The 14583-nt window shown below is 46.3% G+C and overlaps 1 protein-coding gene across 1 annotated transcript; it reads left to right on the top strand.

The window, feature by feature from the left end:
• Positions 1–1809: 1809 nt before the first annotated feature.
• Positions 1810–14576, top strand: pi4k2a (phosphatidylinositol 4-kinase type 2 alpha). Its single transcript, XM_071389842.1, has 9 exons — positions 1810–2392; positions 9604–9804; positions 11199–11330; positions 11679–11832; positions 11971–12029; positions 12300–12399; positions 12593–12726; positions 12820–12879; positions 13529–14576. The coding sequence occupies exons 1-9, from the start codon at positions 2054–2056 to the stop codon at positions 13688–13690; spliced, it is 1341 nt and encodes a 446-aa protein (XP_071245943.1). The 5' UTR covers positions 1810–2053; the 3' UTR covers positions 13691–14576.
• The last annotated feature ends 7 nt before the right edge of the window (positions 14577–14583 follow it).

Genomic DNA, 14583 nt, shown 5'->3' with positions numbered 1-14583 from the left:
TATAGTTGGCTTATTATAGGGCTATACACATTTTGCATTAAGTGAACCTTAAAGCAGTCTTCTTCCATGACTGATAGTAGGCTATTGATAGTAGGCTATGTTATCAATACAATACTTATTTTCAGTGCTATCAAAAGCCATCATCTGACTTGCCTAGTTAAATAAAGGTTCAATTAAATTCAAAGTCGAGGTCGCTACTCCTAGTGGTGTTCCGGGGCACTGCAGCGTGATCGTCAAAATGTATTTTAAAAAACACGTTACAAACAATTAAGAGTACAGATAATTGTATGGGACAATATACAAACGTTTTTGAGAAAGATAATTAGAAAAATATAATTTTTATATCTTTTTTTCATTTAACCTTTATTTAACTAGGCAAGTCAGTTAAGAACAAAGTCTTATTTACAATGATGGCCTACCAAAAGACAAAAGACCTCCTGCGGGGAGGGGGGCTGGGATTAAAAAATAAATAAATAACATATAAATATAGGACCAAACACACATCACGACAAGAGAGACAACACCACACTACACAAAGAGAGACATACGACAACAACATAGCAACACAACATGACAGCAACATGGTAGCAGGACAAAACATGGTACAACCATTATTGGGCACAGACAACAGCACAAAGGGCAAGAAGGTAGAGACAACAATACATCACGCATAGCAGCCAGAACTGTCAGTAAGTGTCCATGAAATCAAATTAAATTAAATCAAATATTATTTGTCACATACACATGGTTAGCAGATGTTAATGCGAGTGTAGCGAAATGCTTGTGCTTCTAGTTCCGACAATGCAGTAGTATCTAACAAGTAACCTAACCTAAAAATTTCACAACTACCTTATACACACAAGTGTAAAGGAATGAACAAGAATATGTACATAAAAATATATGAATGAGTGATGGCCGAACGGCATTGGCAAGATGCAGTAGATGGTATAGAGTACAGTATATACATATGAGATGAGTAATGTAGGGTATGTAAACATTATATAAAGTGGCATTGTTTAAAGTGACTAGTGATACATTTCTTACATCAATTTTTCCCTTATTAAAGTGGCTAGAGTTGAGTCAGTATGTTGGCAGCAGCCACTCAATGTTAGTGGTGGCCCAAAATACTGCATAGTTTCCTAGGAACGCGAAGCGAGGCGGCCATCTCTGTCGGCGCCGGAAGTAATCATGATTGAGTCTTTGAATGAAGAGATTGATAAAACTGTCCAGTTTGAGTGTTTGTTGCAGCTCGTTCCAGTCGGTAGCTGCAGCGAACTGAAAAGACGAGCGACCCAGGGATGTGTGTGCTTTGGGGACCTTTAACAGAATGTGACTGGCAGAATGGGTGTTGTATGGGGAGGGTGACGGCTGCAGTAGATCTCAGATAGGGGGGAGTGAGGCCTAAGAGGGTTTTATGAATAAGCATCAACCAGTGGGCCTTGCGACGGGTATGCAGAGATGACCAGTTTACAGAGTATAGAGTGCAGTGATGTGTCCTATAAGGAGCATTGGTGGCAAATCTGATGGCCGAATGGTAAAGAACATCTAGCCGCTCGAGAGCACCCTTACCTGCCGAAGTATAAATTATGTCTCCGTAATCTAGTATGGGTAGGGTTTGTTGCATTTCAGGTCAAATGCAATGAATTTAAGGTTATTTATTTATGTAAATATGGCGTCCGCAGAACTTATTTGTGAAAAAAGGCGGTCCCCGATGAAAAAGTTTGAATACCACTGATTTAGAAAGAGTTTTGATTCGTTGTCCTGTATTTAAATTGTGTGGCACTTTTTTGTCACATGCTTCAAGGGGGCGTTATGATTCCAGCCAATAGTTGCGTGCACAAAGATCCTTGGCGGCCGGATGATAGCTCTGATTGGCCAAACACTCCAGCAATCACCAACTGGGCCCGCCTCTTCCCGGAAGCTGACTGTCAGCTGATTTGTTTTTATTGACAACGGTGACATTACATTATCGGTAAATATCCTGAACACAAAAGCTCATCCCTTCGTCTTTCCCTCTTTTCTCTCTACCAATCTTTCCTCCGCGTCCCCCGGTATGGACGAAACTAGTCCGTTGGTTTCCCCGCTACGGGACTCTAACGACTTCGGCTTCTACCCCACCGAGCCCACCAGTCCCCGGGGCGGATTTGGAGGCACGCCGGGCTCGGTGGTTCGCATCCCGGCCGGGAGTCCGGAGCGCAGCCGGGAGAGACAGCCGTTGTTGGACCGGGACCGAGGAGGTTCACCGCGTGATCCGCATAGAAACGACTTCCCGGAGGATCCCGAGTTTCGAGAGATCATTCGCAAGGCGGAACGCGCCATCGACGAAGGGATCTACCCGGAGAGAATCTACCAGGGATCCAGCGGCAGCTACTTTGTCAAAGATTTACAAGGGGTAAGAAAGAGTGAAAAGGAGATCACAATCGATCGATTTAGCTAGCTCACCTACGCAACTATGGATTGCATGTCGTCATATTTAGCTAGCATATATCAAAGATAAGTACAACACTTTGTTTTATTGTTTATGAATGACAACAATGAGATTATTAGTTATCATCCTTGAGTAATGATGTTTTGTGCGTCTTTTTATTATCCAGAAGGCTACACTATTGCAGGTAAATTTCTCCCATCTCACTATGTACTCTAAAAGTGGACAAGGCCTCTGTTTTATTTCCTTCAGTATGACTTGTAAATATATCCTCCCACCGGAGAAACCGCCTGGGGAAACAGGTGTCTAACTTCAACCTCCATTGTACTGTTTGTTCTCTCCAATATGGCCTAGTTTTGGTGTTGTTTATTGACTGTACTTCCATACAGTAGAGTTGGCCCAGTTACAGTCTAGTCAATCTCTTATCTGGAACAGCTGTGTCACTGTGGCAACACCAGCTGAGGAGCCTAGTGCCCTCTACTCACTCATGTGTTGGCCTCGACTCACGGATAGACTTTGTGTGTGTGTGTGTAACGCAGGGACAAATGACTCACAAATGGCACTGTATTCCCTATATAGTGCACTACTTTTGACCAGAGCCCGAATACACACGTACACTCCCACACAGCTCCACGCAACACAGTCTATCCGTCTGCATCCGCATTGTTATTGTTGCGCTGAACTCATGGGGTTGTAATCACCCACACACTCTTGGTAATAATGATGAATTGTCCCGAGGTTTTGTTGGGATGGAAAATAGTGCTCTTTCTATTTGATTGAACTCCAGTCTAGAGAATTCTAACCAAAATCTAATCGTTGGATAGAAACATGAGGGAGAAGCAAACTATGGTGACTTGGTGCACAGACATAGACCTAGTACTGGTAGCAATTTACCCAACATTTATCATCATCTGAAACTCCACGATGCGGTCACATTTGTTGGTTAAAAATGGAAGTGTCTCTGGGGACTTTGGAAGTCCTGACGTGTGGGGGAATCCACCAGATTTCACTTCCTGTATGTGTAATTCCTAACCAGCCCGTTGTCTACCGGTATTCAGCCAGGTCTGTCTATAGTATTGTAGCGACCCTGTGTTTATAAGCGCAGAGATCTGCTCTGCCATGAAACATGCTCCTGTGGCAGTCGATATCCGCACATATAAACTCAGGGTCTCCACAGTATCAACAGCAGGACGTTATTAGCCTCAGTTGCAGAAACGTGAGGGCTGTGAGCCAAGGCCAGGACTTTCTAGTCCTACGGTAACGGGAGTTAGGCATCTGTGAGCCGAGGCCTACAGTAACGTGTGTTAGGGATCTGTGAGCCGAGGTCTACAGTAACGTGTGTTAGGGATCTGTGAGCCGAGGCCTACAGTAACGTGTGTTAGGGATCTGTGAGCCGAGGCCTACAGTAACGTGTGTTAGGGATCTGTGAGCCGAGGCCCACAGTAACGTGTGTTAGGGATCTGTGAGCCGAGGTCTACAGTAACGTGTGTTAGGGATCTGTGAGCCGAGGCCTACAGTAACGTGTGTTAGGGATCTGTGAGCCGAGGCCTACAGTAACGTGTGTTAGGGATCTGTGAGCCGAGGCCCACAGTAACGTGTGTTAGGGATCTGTGAGCCGAGGCCCACAGTAACGTGTGTTAGGGATCTGTGAGCCGAGGCCTACAGTAACGTGTGTTAGGGATCTGTGAGCCGAGGTCTACAGTAACGTGTGTTAGGGATCTGTGAGCCGAGGCCTACAGTAACGTGTGTTAGGGATCTGTGAGCCGAGTTCTACAGTAACGTGTGTTAGGGATCTGTGAGCCGAGTTCTACAGTAACGTGTGTTAGGGATCTGTGAGCCGAGGCCCACAGTAACGTGTGTTAGGGATCTATGAGCCGAGGCCCACAGTAACGTGTGTTAGGGATCTGTGCTATTCGCATACAGTCACAGGATTTAACACAGAAGTGAGAGTATTTTATCCCTGAACTCTGGGTCACTCTGTCTACCTCTCAATCCCCCCCTTCATTGCCCCCTTTACTCTCACCCCCTCCCCTGTCCCTCTAGTCTAACCCCTCCTCTCCCTCTAGTCTAACCCCTCCTCTCCCTCTAGTCTAACCCCTCCCTCTAGTCTAACCCCTCCCTCTAGTCTAACCCCTCCCTCTAGTCTAACCCCTCCCTCTAGTCTAACCCCTCCCTCTAGTCTAACCCCTCCCTCTAGTCTAACCCCTCCCTCTAGTCTAACCCCTCCCTCTAGTCTAACCCCTCCCTCTAGTCTAACCCCTCCCTCTAGTCTAACCCCTCCCTCTAGTCTAACCCCTCCTCTCTAGTCTAACCCCTCCCTCTAGTCTAACCCCTCCTCTCTCTAGTCTAACCCCTCCCTCCCTCTAGTCTAACCCCTCCTCTCCCTCTAGTCTAACCCCTCCTCTCCCTCTAGTCTAACCCCTCCTCTCCCTCTAGTCTAACCCCTCCTCTCCCTCTAGTCTAACCCCTCCTCTCCCTCTAGTCTAACCCCTCCTCTCCCTCTAGTCTAACCCCTCACCTCTCCTCTCCCTCTAGTCTAACCCCTCCTCTCCCTCTAGTCTAACCCCTCCTCTCCCTCTAGTCTAACCCCTCCCTCTAGTCTAACCCCTCCCTCTAGTCTAACCCCTCCTCTCCCTCTAGTCTAACCCCTCCTCTCCCTCTAGTCTAACCCCTCCCTCTAGTCTAACCCCTCCTCTCCCTCTAGTCTAACCCCTCCTCTTCCTCTAGTCTAACCCCTCCTCTCCCTCTAGTCTAACCCCTCTTCCTCTATTCTAGCCCCTCCTCTCCCTCTAGTCTAACCCCTCCTCTCCCTCTAGTCTAACCCCTCCCTCTAGTCTAACCCCTCCCTCTAGTCTAACCCCTCCTCTCCCTCTAGTCTAACCTCTCCTCTTCCTCTAGTCTAACCCCTCCTCTTCCTCTATTCTAGCCCCTCCTCTCCCTCTAGTCTAACCCCTCCTCTCCCTCTAGTCTAACCCCTCCTCTCCCTCTAGTCTAACCCCTCCTCTCCCTCTAGTCTAACCCCTCCTCTCCCTCTAGTCTAACCCCTCCTCTCCCTCTAGTCTAACCCCTCCTCTCCCTCTAGTCTAACCCCTCCTCTTCCTCTAGTCTAACCCCTCCTCTCCCTCTAGTCTAACCCCTCCTCTCCCTCTAGTCTAACCCCTCCTCTCCCTCTAGTCTAACAGTCCTCAGTCCCTCTAGTCTAACCCCTCCTCTCCCTCTAGTCTAACTCCTCTCCACAATCTAGGGTCTAGACCCCTCCTCTCCCTCTAGTCTAACCCCTCCGTCTCCCTCTAGTCTAACCCCTCCCTCTATTCTAACCCCTCCTCTCCCTCTAGTCTAACCCCTCCTCTCCCTCTAGTCTAACCCCTCCTCTTCCTCTAGTCTAACCCCTCCTCTCCCTCTAGTCTAACCCCTCCTCTCCCTCTAGTCTAACCCCTCCTCTCCCTCTAGTCTAACCCCTCCCTCTAGTCTAACCCCTCCCTCTAGTCTAACCCCTCCCTCTAGTCTAACGAAAGCAGAACATATCATTATGTTAGGTCAGCAACTAGTCACAGAAAGCATACAGCGATTTTCCAACCAAAGAGAGGAGTCACAAAAAGCAGAAATATTGATAAAATTAATCACTAACCTTTGATATTCTTCATCAGATGACACTCCCGGGACAACATGTTACACAATACATGTATGTTTTGTTCAATCAAGTTCATATTTATATCCAAAACCTCAGTTTACATTTGGCTTTGCCTCCAAAACATCCCGTGAATTTGCACAGAGCCACATCAAATCACAGAAATACTCATAATAAACACTGATAAAAGATACAAGTGTTATTCACAGATTTTAAAGATATACTTCTCCTTAATGTAACCGCTGTGTCAGATTTCAAAAAAACTTTACGGAAAAAGCAAACCATGCAATAATCTGAGTACGGCGCTCAGACGACAAATCAACCCAAAGAGATATCCGCCATGTTGGAGTCAACATAAGTCAGAAATAGCATTATAAATATTCACTTACCTTTGATGATCTTCATCAGAATGCACTCCCAGGAATCCCAGTTCCACAATAAATGTTTGATTTGTTCCATAAAGTCCATAATTTATGTCCAAATTACTCCTTTTGGTTCATATTACAGTTCGTAGAAACATGTCAAACGAAGTATAGAATCAATCTTTAGGATGTTTTTAACATAAATCTTCAATAATGTTCCAACTGGAGAATTCCTTTGTCTTCAGAAATGCAATGGAACAGAGCTCCCTCTCATGTGAACACACATGGTCAGCGCATGTTCAGGTCATGGTAGACCTTACTCATTCCCCTCTCATTCGGCCCCACTTCACAGTAGAAGCATCAAACAAGGTTCTAAAGACTGTTGACATCTAGTGGAAGCCTTAGGAAGTGCAAAATGACCCCATAGACACTGTGTATTCGATAGGCCAAGAGTTGAAAACCTACAAACCTCAGATTTCCCAATTCCTGGTTGGATTTTTCTCAGGTTGGATTTTTCTCAGGTTTTCGCCTGCCATATGACTTCTGTTATACTCACAGACATCATTCAAACAGTTTTAGAAAATTCAGAGTGTTTTCTATCCAAATCTACTAATAATATGCATATATTAGCAACTGGGACTGAGTAGCAGGCAGTTTACTTTGGGCACGCTTTTCATCCAAACATGAAAATGCTGCCCCCTATCCATAACAAGTTAATTAGGGTGGACTGGCTCAAAGGAATGGCTGGAGCGAAATATATGGAATGGTATCAAACACGTCTAACACGTGGTCTAACCCCTCCATTCTAGCCATTATTATGAGCCGTCTTACCTTCAGCTGCCTCCTGTGGTATACGTACGTTCACATGCCATAGGCTTACGCATGCTACATATGCTATGCTACCATGACTAAAATGAAATGGAGCATGCCTGTTCACCTACAGTACATCAGATGAGTCATGACTAGATAAAGTGAGATAACGTCTGGGTCCTCTCCTGCCTGTCACAACTGAAACACTGATAACGTCTGGGTCCTCTCCTGCCTGTCACAACTGAAATAGTGATAACGTCTGGGTCCTCTCCTGCCTGTCACAACAAACAATGATAACGTCTGGGTCCTCTCCTGCCTGTCACAACAAACAATGATAACGTCTGGGTCCTCTCCTGCCTGTCACAACTGAAACAGTGATAACGTCTGGGTCCTCTCCTGCCTGTCACAACTGAAATAGTGATAACGTCTGGGTCCTCTCCTGCCTGTCACAACAAACAATGATAACGTCTGGGTCCTCTCCTGCCTGTCACAACAAACAATGATAACGTCTGGGTCCTCTCCTGCCTGTCACAACTGAAACAGTGATAACGTCTGGGTCCTCTCCTGCCTGTCACAACTGAAATAGTGATAACGTCTGGGTCCTCTCCTGCCTGTCACAACAAACAATGATAACGTCTGGGTCCTCTCCTGCCTGTCACAACTGAAACAGTGATAACGTCTGGGTCCTCTCCTGCCTGTCACAACTGAAATAGTGATAACGTCTGGGTCCTCTCCTGCCTGTCACAACTGAAATAGTGATAACGTCTGGGTCCTCTCCTGCCTGTCACAACTGAAACAGTGATAACTTCTGGGTCCTCTCCTGCCTGTCACAACTGAAACAGTGATAACGTCTGGGTCCTCTCCTGCCTGTCACAACTGAAACACTGCCTGTGGAAGTGAAAGAGTGAAATGATTTTGGGGGGATGTCAACCACCCACTTCTAGTGGTTCACAAGGACATTGTGACAACCAGAAATACTACTAACCTTTTTGCATTTACTTTGGTGCTTAACAAAACAGAACAGTGTTGGTACAGTATGAAGCATGGTAGTAGTTAACAGAACAGTGTTGGTACAGTATGAAGCATGGTAGTAGTTAACAGAACAGTGTTGGTACAGTATGAAGCATGGTAGTAGATAACAGAACAGTGTTGGTACAGTATGAAGCATGGTAGTAGATAACAGAACAGTGTTGGTACAGTATGAAGCATGGTAGTAGTTAACAGAACAGTGTTGGTACAGTATGAAGCATGGTAGTAGTTAACAGAACAGTGTTGGTACAGTATGAAGCATGGTAGTAGATAACAGAACAGTGTTGGTACAGTATGAAGCATGGTAGTAGATAACAGAACAGTGTTGGTACAGTATGAAGCATGGTAGTAGTTAACAGAACAGTGTTGGTACAGTATGAAGCATGGTAGTAGTTAACAGAACAGTGTTGGTACAGTATGAAGCATGGTAGTAGTTAACAGAACAGTGTTGGTACAGTATGAAGCATGGTAGTAGTTAACAGAACAGTGTTGGTACAGTATGAAGCATGGTAGTAGTTAACAGAACAGTGTTGGTACAGTATGAAGCATGGTAGTAGTTAACAGAACAGTGTTGGTACAGTATGAAGCATGGTAGTAGTTAACAGAACAGTGTTGGTACAGTATGAAGCATGGTAGTAGATAACAGAACAGTGTTGGTACAGTATGAAGCATGGTAGTAGTTAACAGAACAGTGTTGGTACAGTATGAAGCATGGTAGTAGATAACAGAACAGTGTTGGTACAGTATGAAGCATGGTAGTAGTTAACAGAACAGTGTTGGTACAGTATGAAGCATGGTAGTAGTTAACAGAACAGTGTTGGTACAGTATGAAGCATGGTAGTAGTTAACAGAACAGTGTTGGTACAGTCTGAAGCATGGTAGTAGTTAACAGAACAGTGTTGGTACAGTATGAAGCATGGTAGTAGTTAACAGAACAGTGTTGGTACAGTATGAAGCATGGTAGTAGTTAACAGAACAGTGTTGGTACAGTATGAAGCATGGTAGTAGTTAACAGAACAGTGTTGGTACAGTATGAAGCATGGTAGTAGTTAACAGAACAGTGTTGGTACAGTATGAAGCATGGTAGTAGATAACAGAACAGTGTTGGTACAGTATGAAGCATGGTAGTAGTTAACAGAACAGTGTTGGTACAGTATGAAGCATGGTAGTAGTTAACATGCAGCACCTGTGGAGAAATTCCTCTCTGTCTCCTCTGCATATTTTAACTTCACTCATCCCATCTTTTACCAATGTTACATTTGCTCACAGCACAGGTGAGTTTGCAAGAAGAAAATGCACACTTAAATCTCTCTCTCTCTCTCTGTCTTTCTCTCTGTTTCTCTCTGTAGAAGATCATCGGTGTGTTCAAGCCTAAGAACGAGGAGCCTTACGGTCAGCTGAACCCAAAGTGGACCAAGTGGCTCCAGAAGCTGTGTTGTCCCTGCTGTTTTGGACGGGACTGTCTGGTCCTGAACCAGGGTTATCTGTCTGAGGCCGGGGCCAGTCTGGTGGACCAGAAACTAGAGCTTAACATAGTACCCAGGACCAAGGTAGGGAGGGGTTAGACACACACACACACACACACACACACACACACACACACACACACACACACACACACACACACACACTGAACCAGGGTTATCTGTCTGAGGCCGGGGCCAGTCTGGTGGACCAGAAACTAGAGCTTAACATAGTACCCGGACCAAGGTAGGGAGGGGTTAGACACACACACACACACACACTTTGAACCAGGGTTGTCTGTCTGAAGCCTGTGCGATCAGAAACTAAATACAGTCCCCGGGGCCAAGGTAGTGGTTAGACACACACACTTAGACACGCAGGTACACACACACTTAGACACGCAGGTACACACACACTTAGACACGCAGGGACACACACACTTAGACACGCAGGTACACACACACTTAGAAACGCAGGTACTCACACACTTAGACACGCAGAGACACACACACTTAGACACGCAGGTACTCACACACTTAGACACGCAGGTACACACACACTTAGACACGCAGAGACACACACACTTAGACACGCAGGTACTCACACACTTAGAAACGCAGGTACTCACACACTTAGACACGCAGAGACACACACACTTAGACACGCAGGTACACACACACTTAGACACGCAGGTACACACACACTTAGACACAAAGGTACACACACACTTAGACACGCAGGTACACACACACTTAGACACGCAGGGACACACACATTTAGACACGCAGGTACACACACACTTAGACACGCAGAGACACACACACTTAGACACGCAGGTACTCACACACTTAGAAACGCAGGTACTCACACACTTAGACACGCAGAGACACACACACTTAGACACGCAGGTACACACACACTTAGACACGCAGGTACACACACACTTAGACACGCAGAGACACACACACTTAGACACGCAGGTACTCACACACTTAGACACGCAGAGACACACACACTTAGACACGCAGAGACACACACACTTAGACACGCAGGTACTCACACACTTAGACACGCAGGTACACACACACTTAGACACGCAGGTACACACACACTTAGACACGCAGGTACACACACACTTAGACACGCAGGTACACACACACTTAGACACGCAGGTACACACACACTTAGACACGCAGGTACACACACACTTAGACACGCAGGTACACACACACTTAGACACGCAGGTACACACACACTTAGACACGCAGGTACACACACACTTAGACACGCAGGTACACACACACTTAGACACGCAGGTACTGGGAGGTCCTGCGTCAGGGTTCTCTCTTGATTTCCTTCACACACTCTCTCTCCTGTCCTCTCTCTCTCTCTCTCCTGTCCTCTCTCTCACTCTCTCTCTACATCTTCTTCACCCTCTCCTTCTCTCCACCCTCTTGCCCCCACCCCATCTCTCCACTAGGTGGTGTACCTGGCCAGTGAGACGTTTAACTATAACGCTATAGACCGGGTCAAGTCCAGGGGTAAGAGGCTGGCTCTGGAGAAGGTACCCAAAGTGGGACAACACTTCCACAGGATCGGCCTGCCTCCCAAGGTACGTCTGCTGCTTCCTGCTTGTGTTCCAAACGGTACCCTATTCCCTTTATAGTGCACTACTTAGTTCACATACTAATTCTTGAACTACAGGCCACCCAGAGGGAAATGCAGGATGAAGGGTTTTTAAAGTGAATCCTTAATTGAAGTAAAGAGATTTAGCAGATTAAAGTTTTAAAGTTGAGACTTTACTCTAAAACTTCTCCATTAGGATCTGTGATTTCCTCTAGATTTATGATGACCTCTCTCTCTCTCTCACCCTCACCCTCTCTCTCACCCCTTCCACCCTCTTTCTCTCCCACCCCTTCCACCCTCTCTCTCCCTCCTCTCTCTCCCTCCTGTCCTCCAGTTGGGTTCGTTCCAGATCTTCGTTGAGGGCTTTAAGGATGCAGACTTTTGGCTGCGGAGGTTTGAGGCAGACCCCTTGCCAGAGAACACCAACAGACAGATGCAACTACAGTTTGAGAGGCTGGTGGTCCTCGATTACATCATCAGGAACACAGGTACGTAACCAAGGCGATGACGGTGAAGAAGGACAAGCAGGCCGACTGACACCTGTGTGAATATGTGACATGTCAATCCCTTTTAGAAATGGTGATGCGGAAGGTGCATTAAACTCTAACACCTCTCTGTCTCCACAGATCGGGGAAACGATAACTGGCTTCTGAAATATGACTGTCCCATGGACCAGGGAAGCAGGGTAAGCACACACACACACACACACCAGAACAGGCACCGAAACCTTGTGTGTGTGTGTGTCTGTTCCTTTTTCGGTGTCTGTTCTGGGGGGGGGGGGGGGGGGGGGGTGTAGTACTCTTATGCACTTATGTCTGACTCAGAGTGCTCTCTTTCCACCTCTCCGAATGCTCTCTTTCCACCTCTCTGTCTACCCCCCTTCCTCTCTCTCTCTCTCCTTCCTCTCTCTCTCTCTCCCTCCTCTCTCTCTCTCCCCTCCACTCTCTCTGTCTAGGACACAGACTGGGTAGTAGTGAAGGATCCTATCATCCAACTAGCTGCTATAGACAACGGACTGGCCTTCCCTCTCAAACACCCCGACTCCTGGAGAGCCTGTAAGCACCGCCCTCTGCCTCCTCAACCAATCACTGAACAGCTTGTAGAGATGCTCTGACCAATCACAGAGCAGTTTGTAGAGACGCACTTTCCCACTGACCAATCACAGAGCACCCTATAGAGATGCACCTTCTCTGTGACCAATCATTGCATTTCTTACTAAAGTAGATTCATTTCTTTGACCAATCGTAGACCCGTTCTACTGGGCGTGGCTGTCCCAAGCCAAGGTTCCGTTCTCCCATGAGATAAGAGAGCTGGTTCTGCCCAAACTGGCCGATCCTAACTTTATCAAAGATCTGGAGGAAGACCTGTACGAACTGTTTAAGGTGAGGAGGAGGGAGGGAGCTAACTTCAAACTGAACTGATTATCCAAGCTTTGATGGTGTTTCTATTTTTGACCCTTGACCTGTGTGTTGCAGAAAGACCCAGGCTTCGACAGAGGGCAGTTCCACAGGCAGATAGCTGTTATGAGAGGACAGGTATGTTTTAAATATGCCATACCTCTTTTTAAATAATATATCCCGGAAAAGTTCAATTAAACGCAGTCTCAAAACGCCGCCTGTCCATTTTTAATAGCCTGGGCATCGGCACACATTTCAGCAAATAAAAGCCGGGTCTAGATGAATTGTTTACAAGTGAATTACGTAAAGCAGAGCAACGTCATTGGATGAGACAGCAGTGTGGTGTGACGTGGTCGTCTCAACTACAGCCGATACGAGAGACTGAGTGAGAGAATGGTGCTGAGACAGGAACTCTGGGGTTACTAGGCAGTCTCTGCCTAACCTGCCCTGGATGTGTTACTCTAATGTTTATACTGGTCACAGTAAAACGCATGGTAGTCTTCTCAACATTTTGATTGGGCGAAAGCTGTGCGCATTAAGGAAATAGAAGCCTGTCTCTAATAAGCGCCGGTCGTGTTCAGTGATTGAAGCAAATAAATGTTGGGCTATTAATTGAAGTTGGAAATAACTATTTATTTAGAAATAACTTCTCATTCTTTGTAGATCAGTCAGTCACAATTGACCCACAATGCATCACAGATTGTCATGCCCTTATGGAGAGTATCTAACCTGTCGGTCTCTCTCTCTCATTCCTCCACCCCCCCCCTCGGCGCCTCTGGTGGCCTAGATCCTGAACCTCAGCCAGGCTCTGAAGGACAGTAAGACCCCCCTCCAGCTTGTCCAGATGCCTCCAGTCATAGTAGAAACAGCCAGAGCACCACAGAGGGCCAACAGTGAGTCTTACACACAGAGCTTCCAGAGCAGGAGACCCTTCTTCACCCGGTGGTAGAGGAGGAGGAGGAGTGAGCAAGTGTGTACGTCAAATGTATGTGTGTAAAGGGCAAACGAGTGAGGAGTCTCTCCGCCCTCTCCTACCCCCAACGGACACAGACGGTATTGAGAATGACTGAGGAAGATGAGGACTGAGGAAGATGAGGACTGAGGACAAAGGAAGAGAACGCTTATCCCTCCGTCCGTTTGTCTCTGTGCCTTGTGTGGATGTCAAAGATGATATATCTTCCTATAAGGAATGGAGTCTATATGAGGGGCTTAGTAAACTCCCTTTCTATGGAGTTGCACACAGTCTATGTCCCAAAAGGAACCCTATTCCCTAGTGCACTACTTTTGAACCTTTGCCCATAAGGTTCCATTTGGGAAACAGACACTTAACTCAGCCACTGCAGTTTTAAAGCCTCTCTCTCTTTCTCCCCCGTTTGGGTGAGAGGTGGTGTTGCATTCCTTATGACGGCCACTCTGTGGACAGCAGCAAGCCATGCGGACTCATTGCTCTCACGGCTCTCTACTGCCCCCTTTGTCTTCGGATGAGGAACTGCAAGGTACTGCAGCGCGTTGAAGTTTTAGGGGGCCACATTTGGAGAAACTACTACTTTCCCCCCTTTCTGAAAATAACAGGGGAAAAGTAGATCAGATTTCTCTCTGCCATTCTGTAGTCAAATACATTTAAGATGTCGCTCATCGCTTCTGTTTACTTTGATTTCTGGTATTTTTTCTGACTTGTGGGAGAAAGATGGACACGTTTTTTTGAAAACACACTATCAGGACTTCCTGCTGTTGCCACAGATTCTAACTGACCTGAAATGTATTGTGACAATGCACTGTATAATTTGTATGTAATATATTTAATGAAAGATTATAACAAAACTGTATTACATTAATACCATG

The sequence above is a fragment of the Salvelinus alpinus genome, chromosome 2, assembly GCF_045679555.1.
Source record: "Salvelinus alpinus chromosome 2, SLU_Salpinus.1, whole genome shotgun sequence".
Taxonomy (NCBI): Eukaryota; Metazoa; Chordata; class Actinopteri; order Salmoniformes; family Salmonidae; genus Salvelinus; species Salvelinus alpinus.
This window is presented reverse-complemented; position numbering and strand designations above follow the sequence as displayed.

What these genes read in the sequence shown, in the direction of transcription:
- pi4k2a (XM_071389842.1), top strand. Translation starts at nt 2,054, where the DNA reads ATGGACGAAACTAGTCCGTTGGTTTCCCCGCTACGGGACTCTAACGAC. An exon ending in ACATAGTACCCAGGACCAAG is followed by an intron (nt 9,805 to 11,198) that starts GTAGGGAGGGGT and finishes TCTCTCCACTAG; the next exon opens with GTGGTGTACCTGGCCAGTGA. An exon ending in TAGCTGTTATGAGAGGACAG is followed by an intron (nt 12,880 to 13,528) that starts GTATGTTTTAAA and finishes CTGGTGGCCTAG; the next exon opens with ATCCTGAACCTCAGCCAGGC.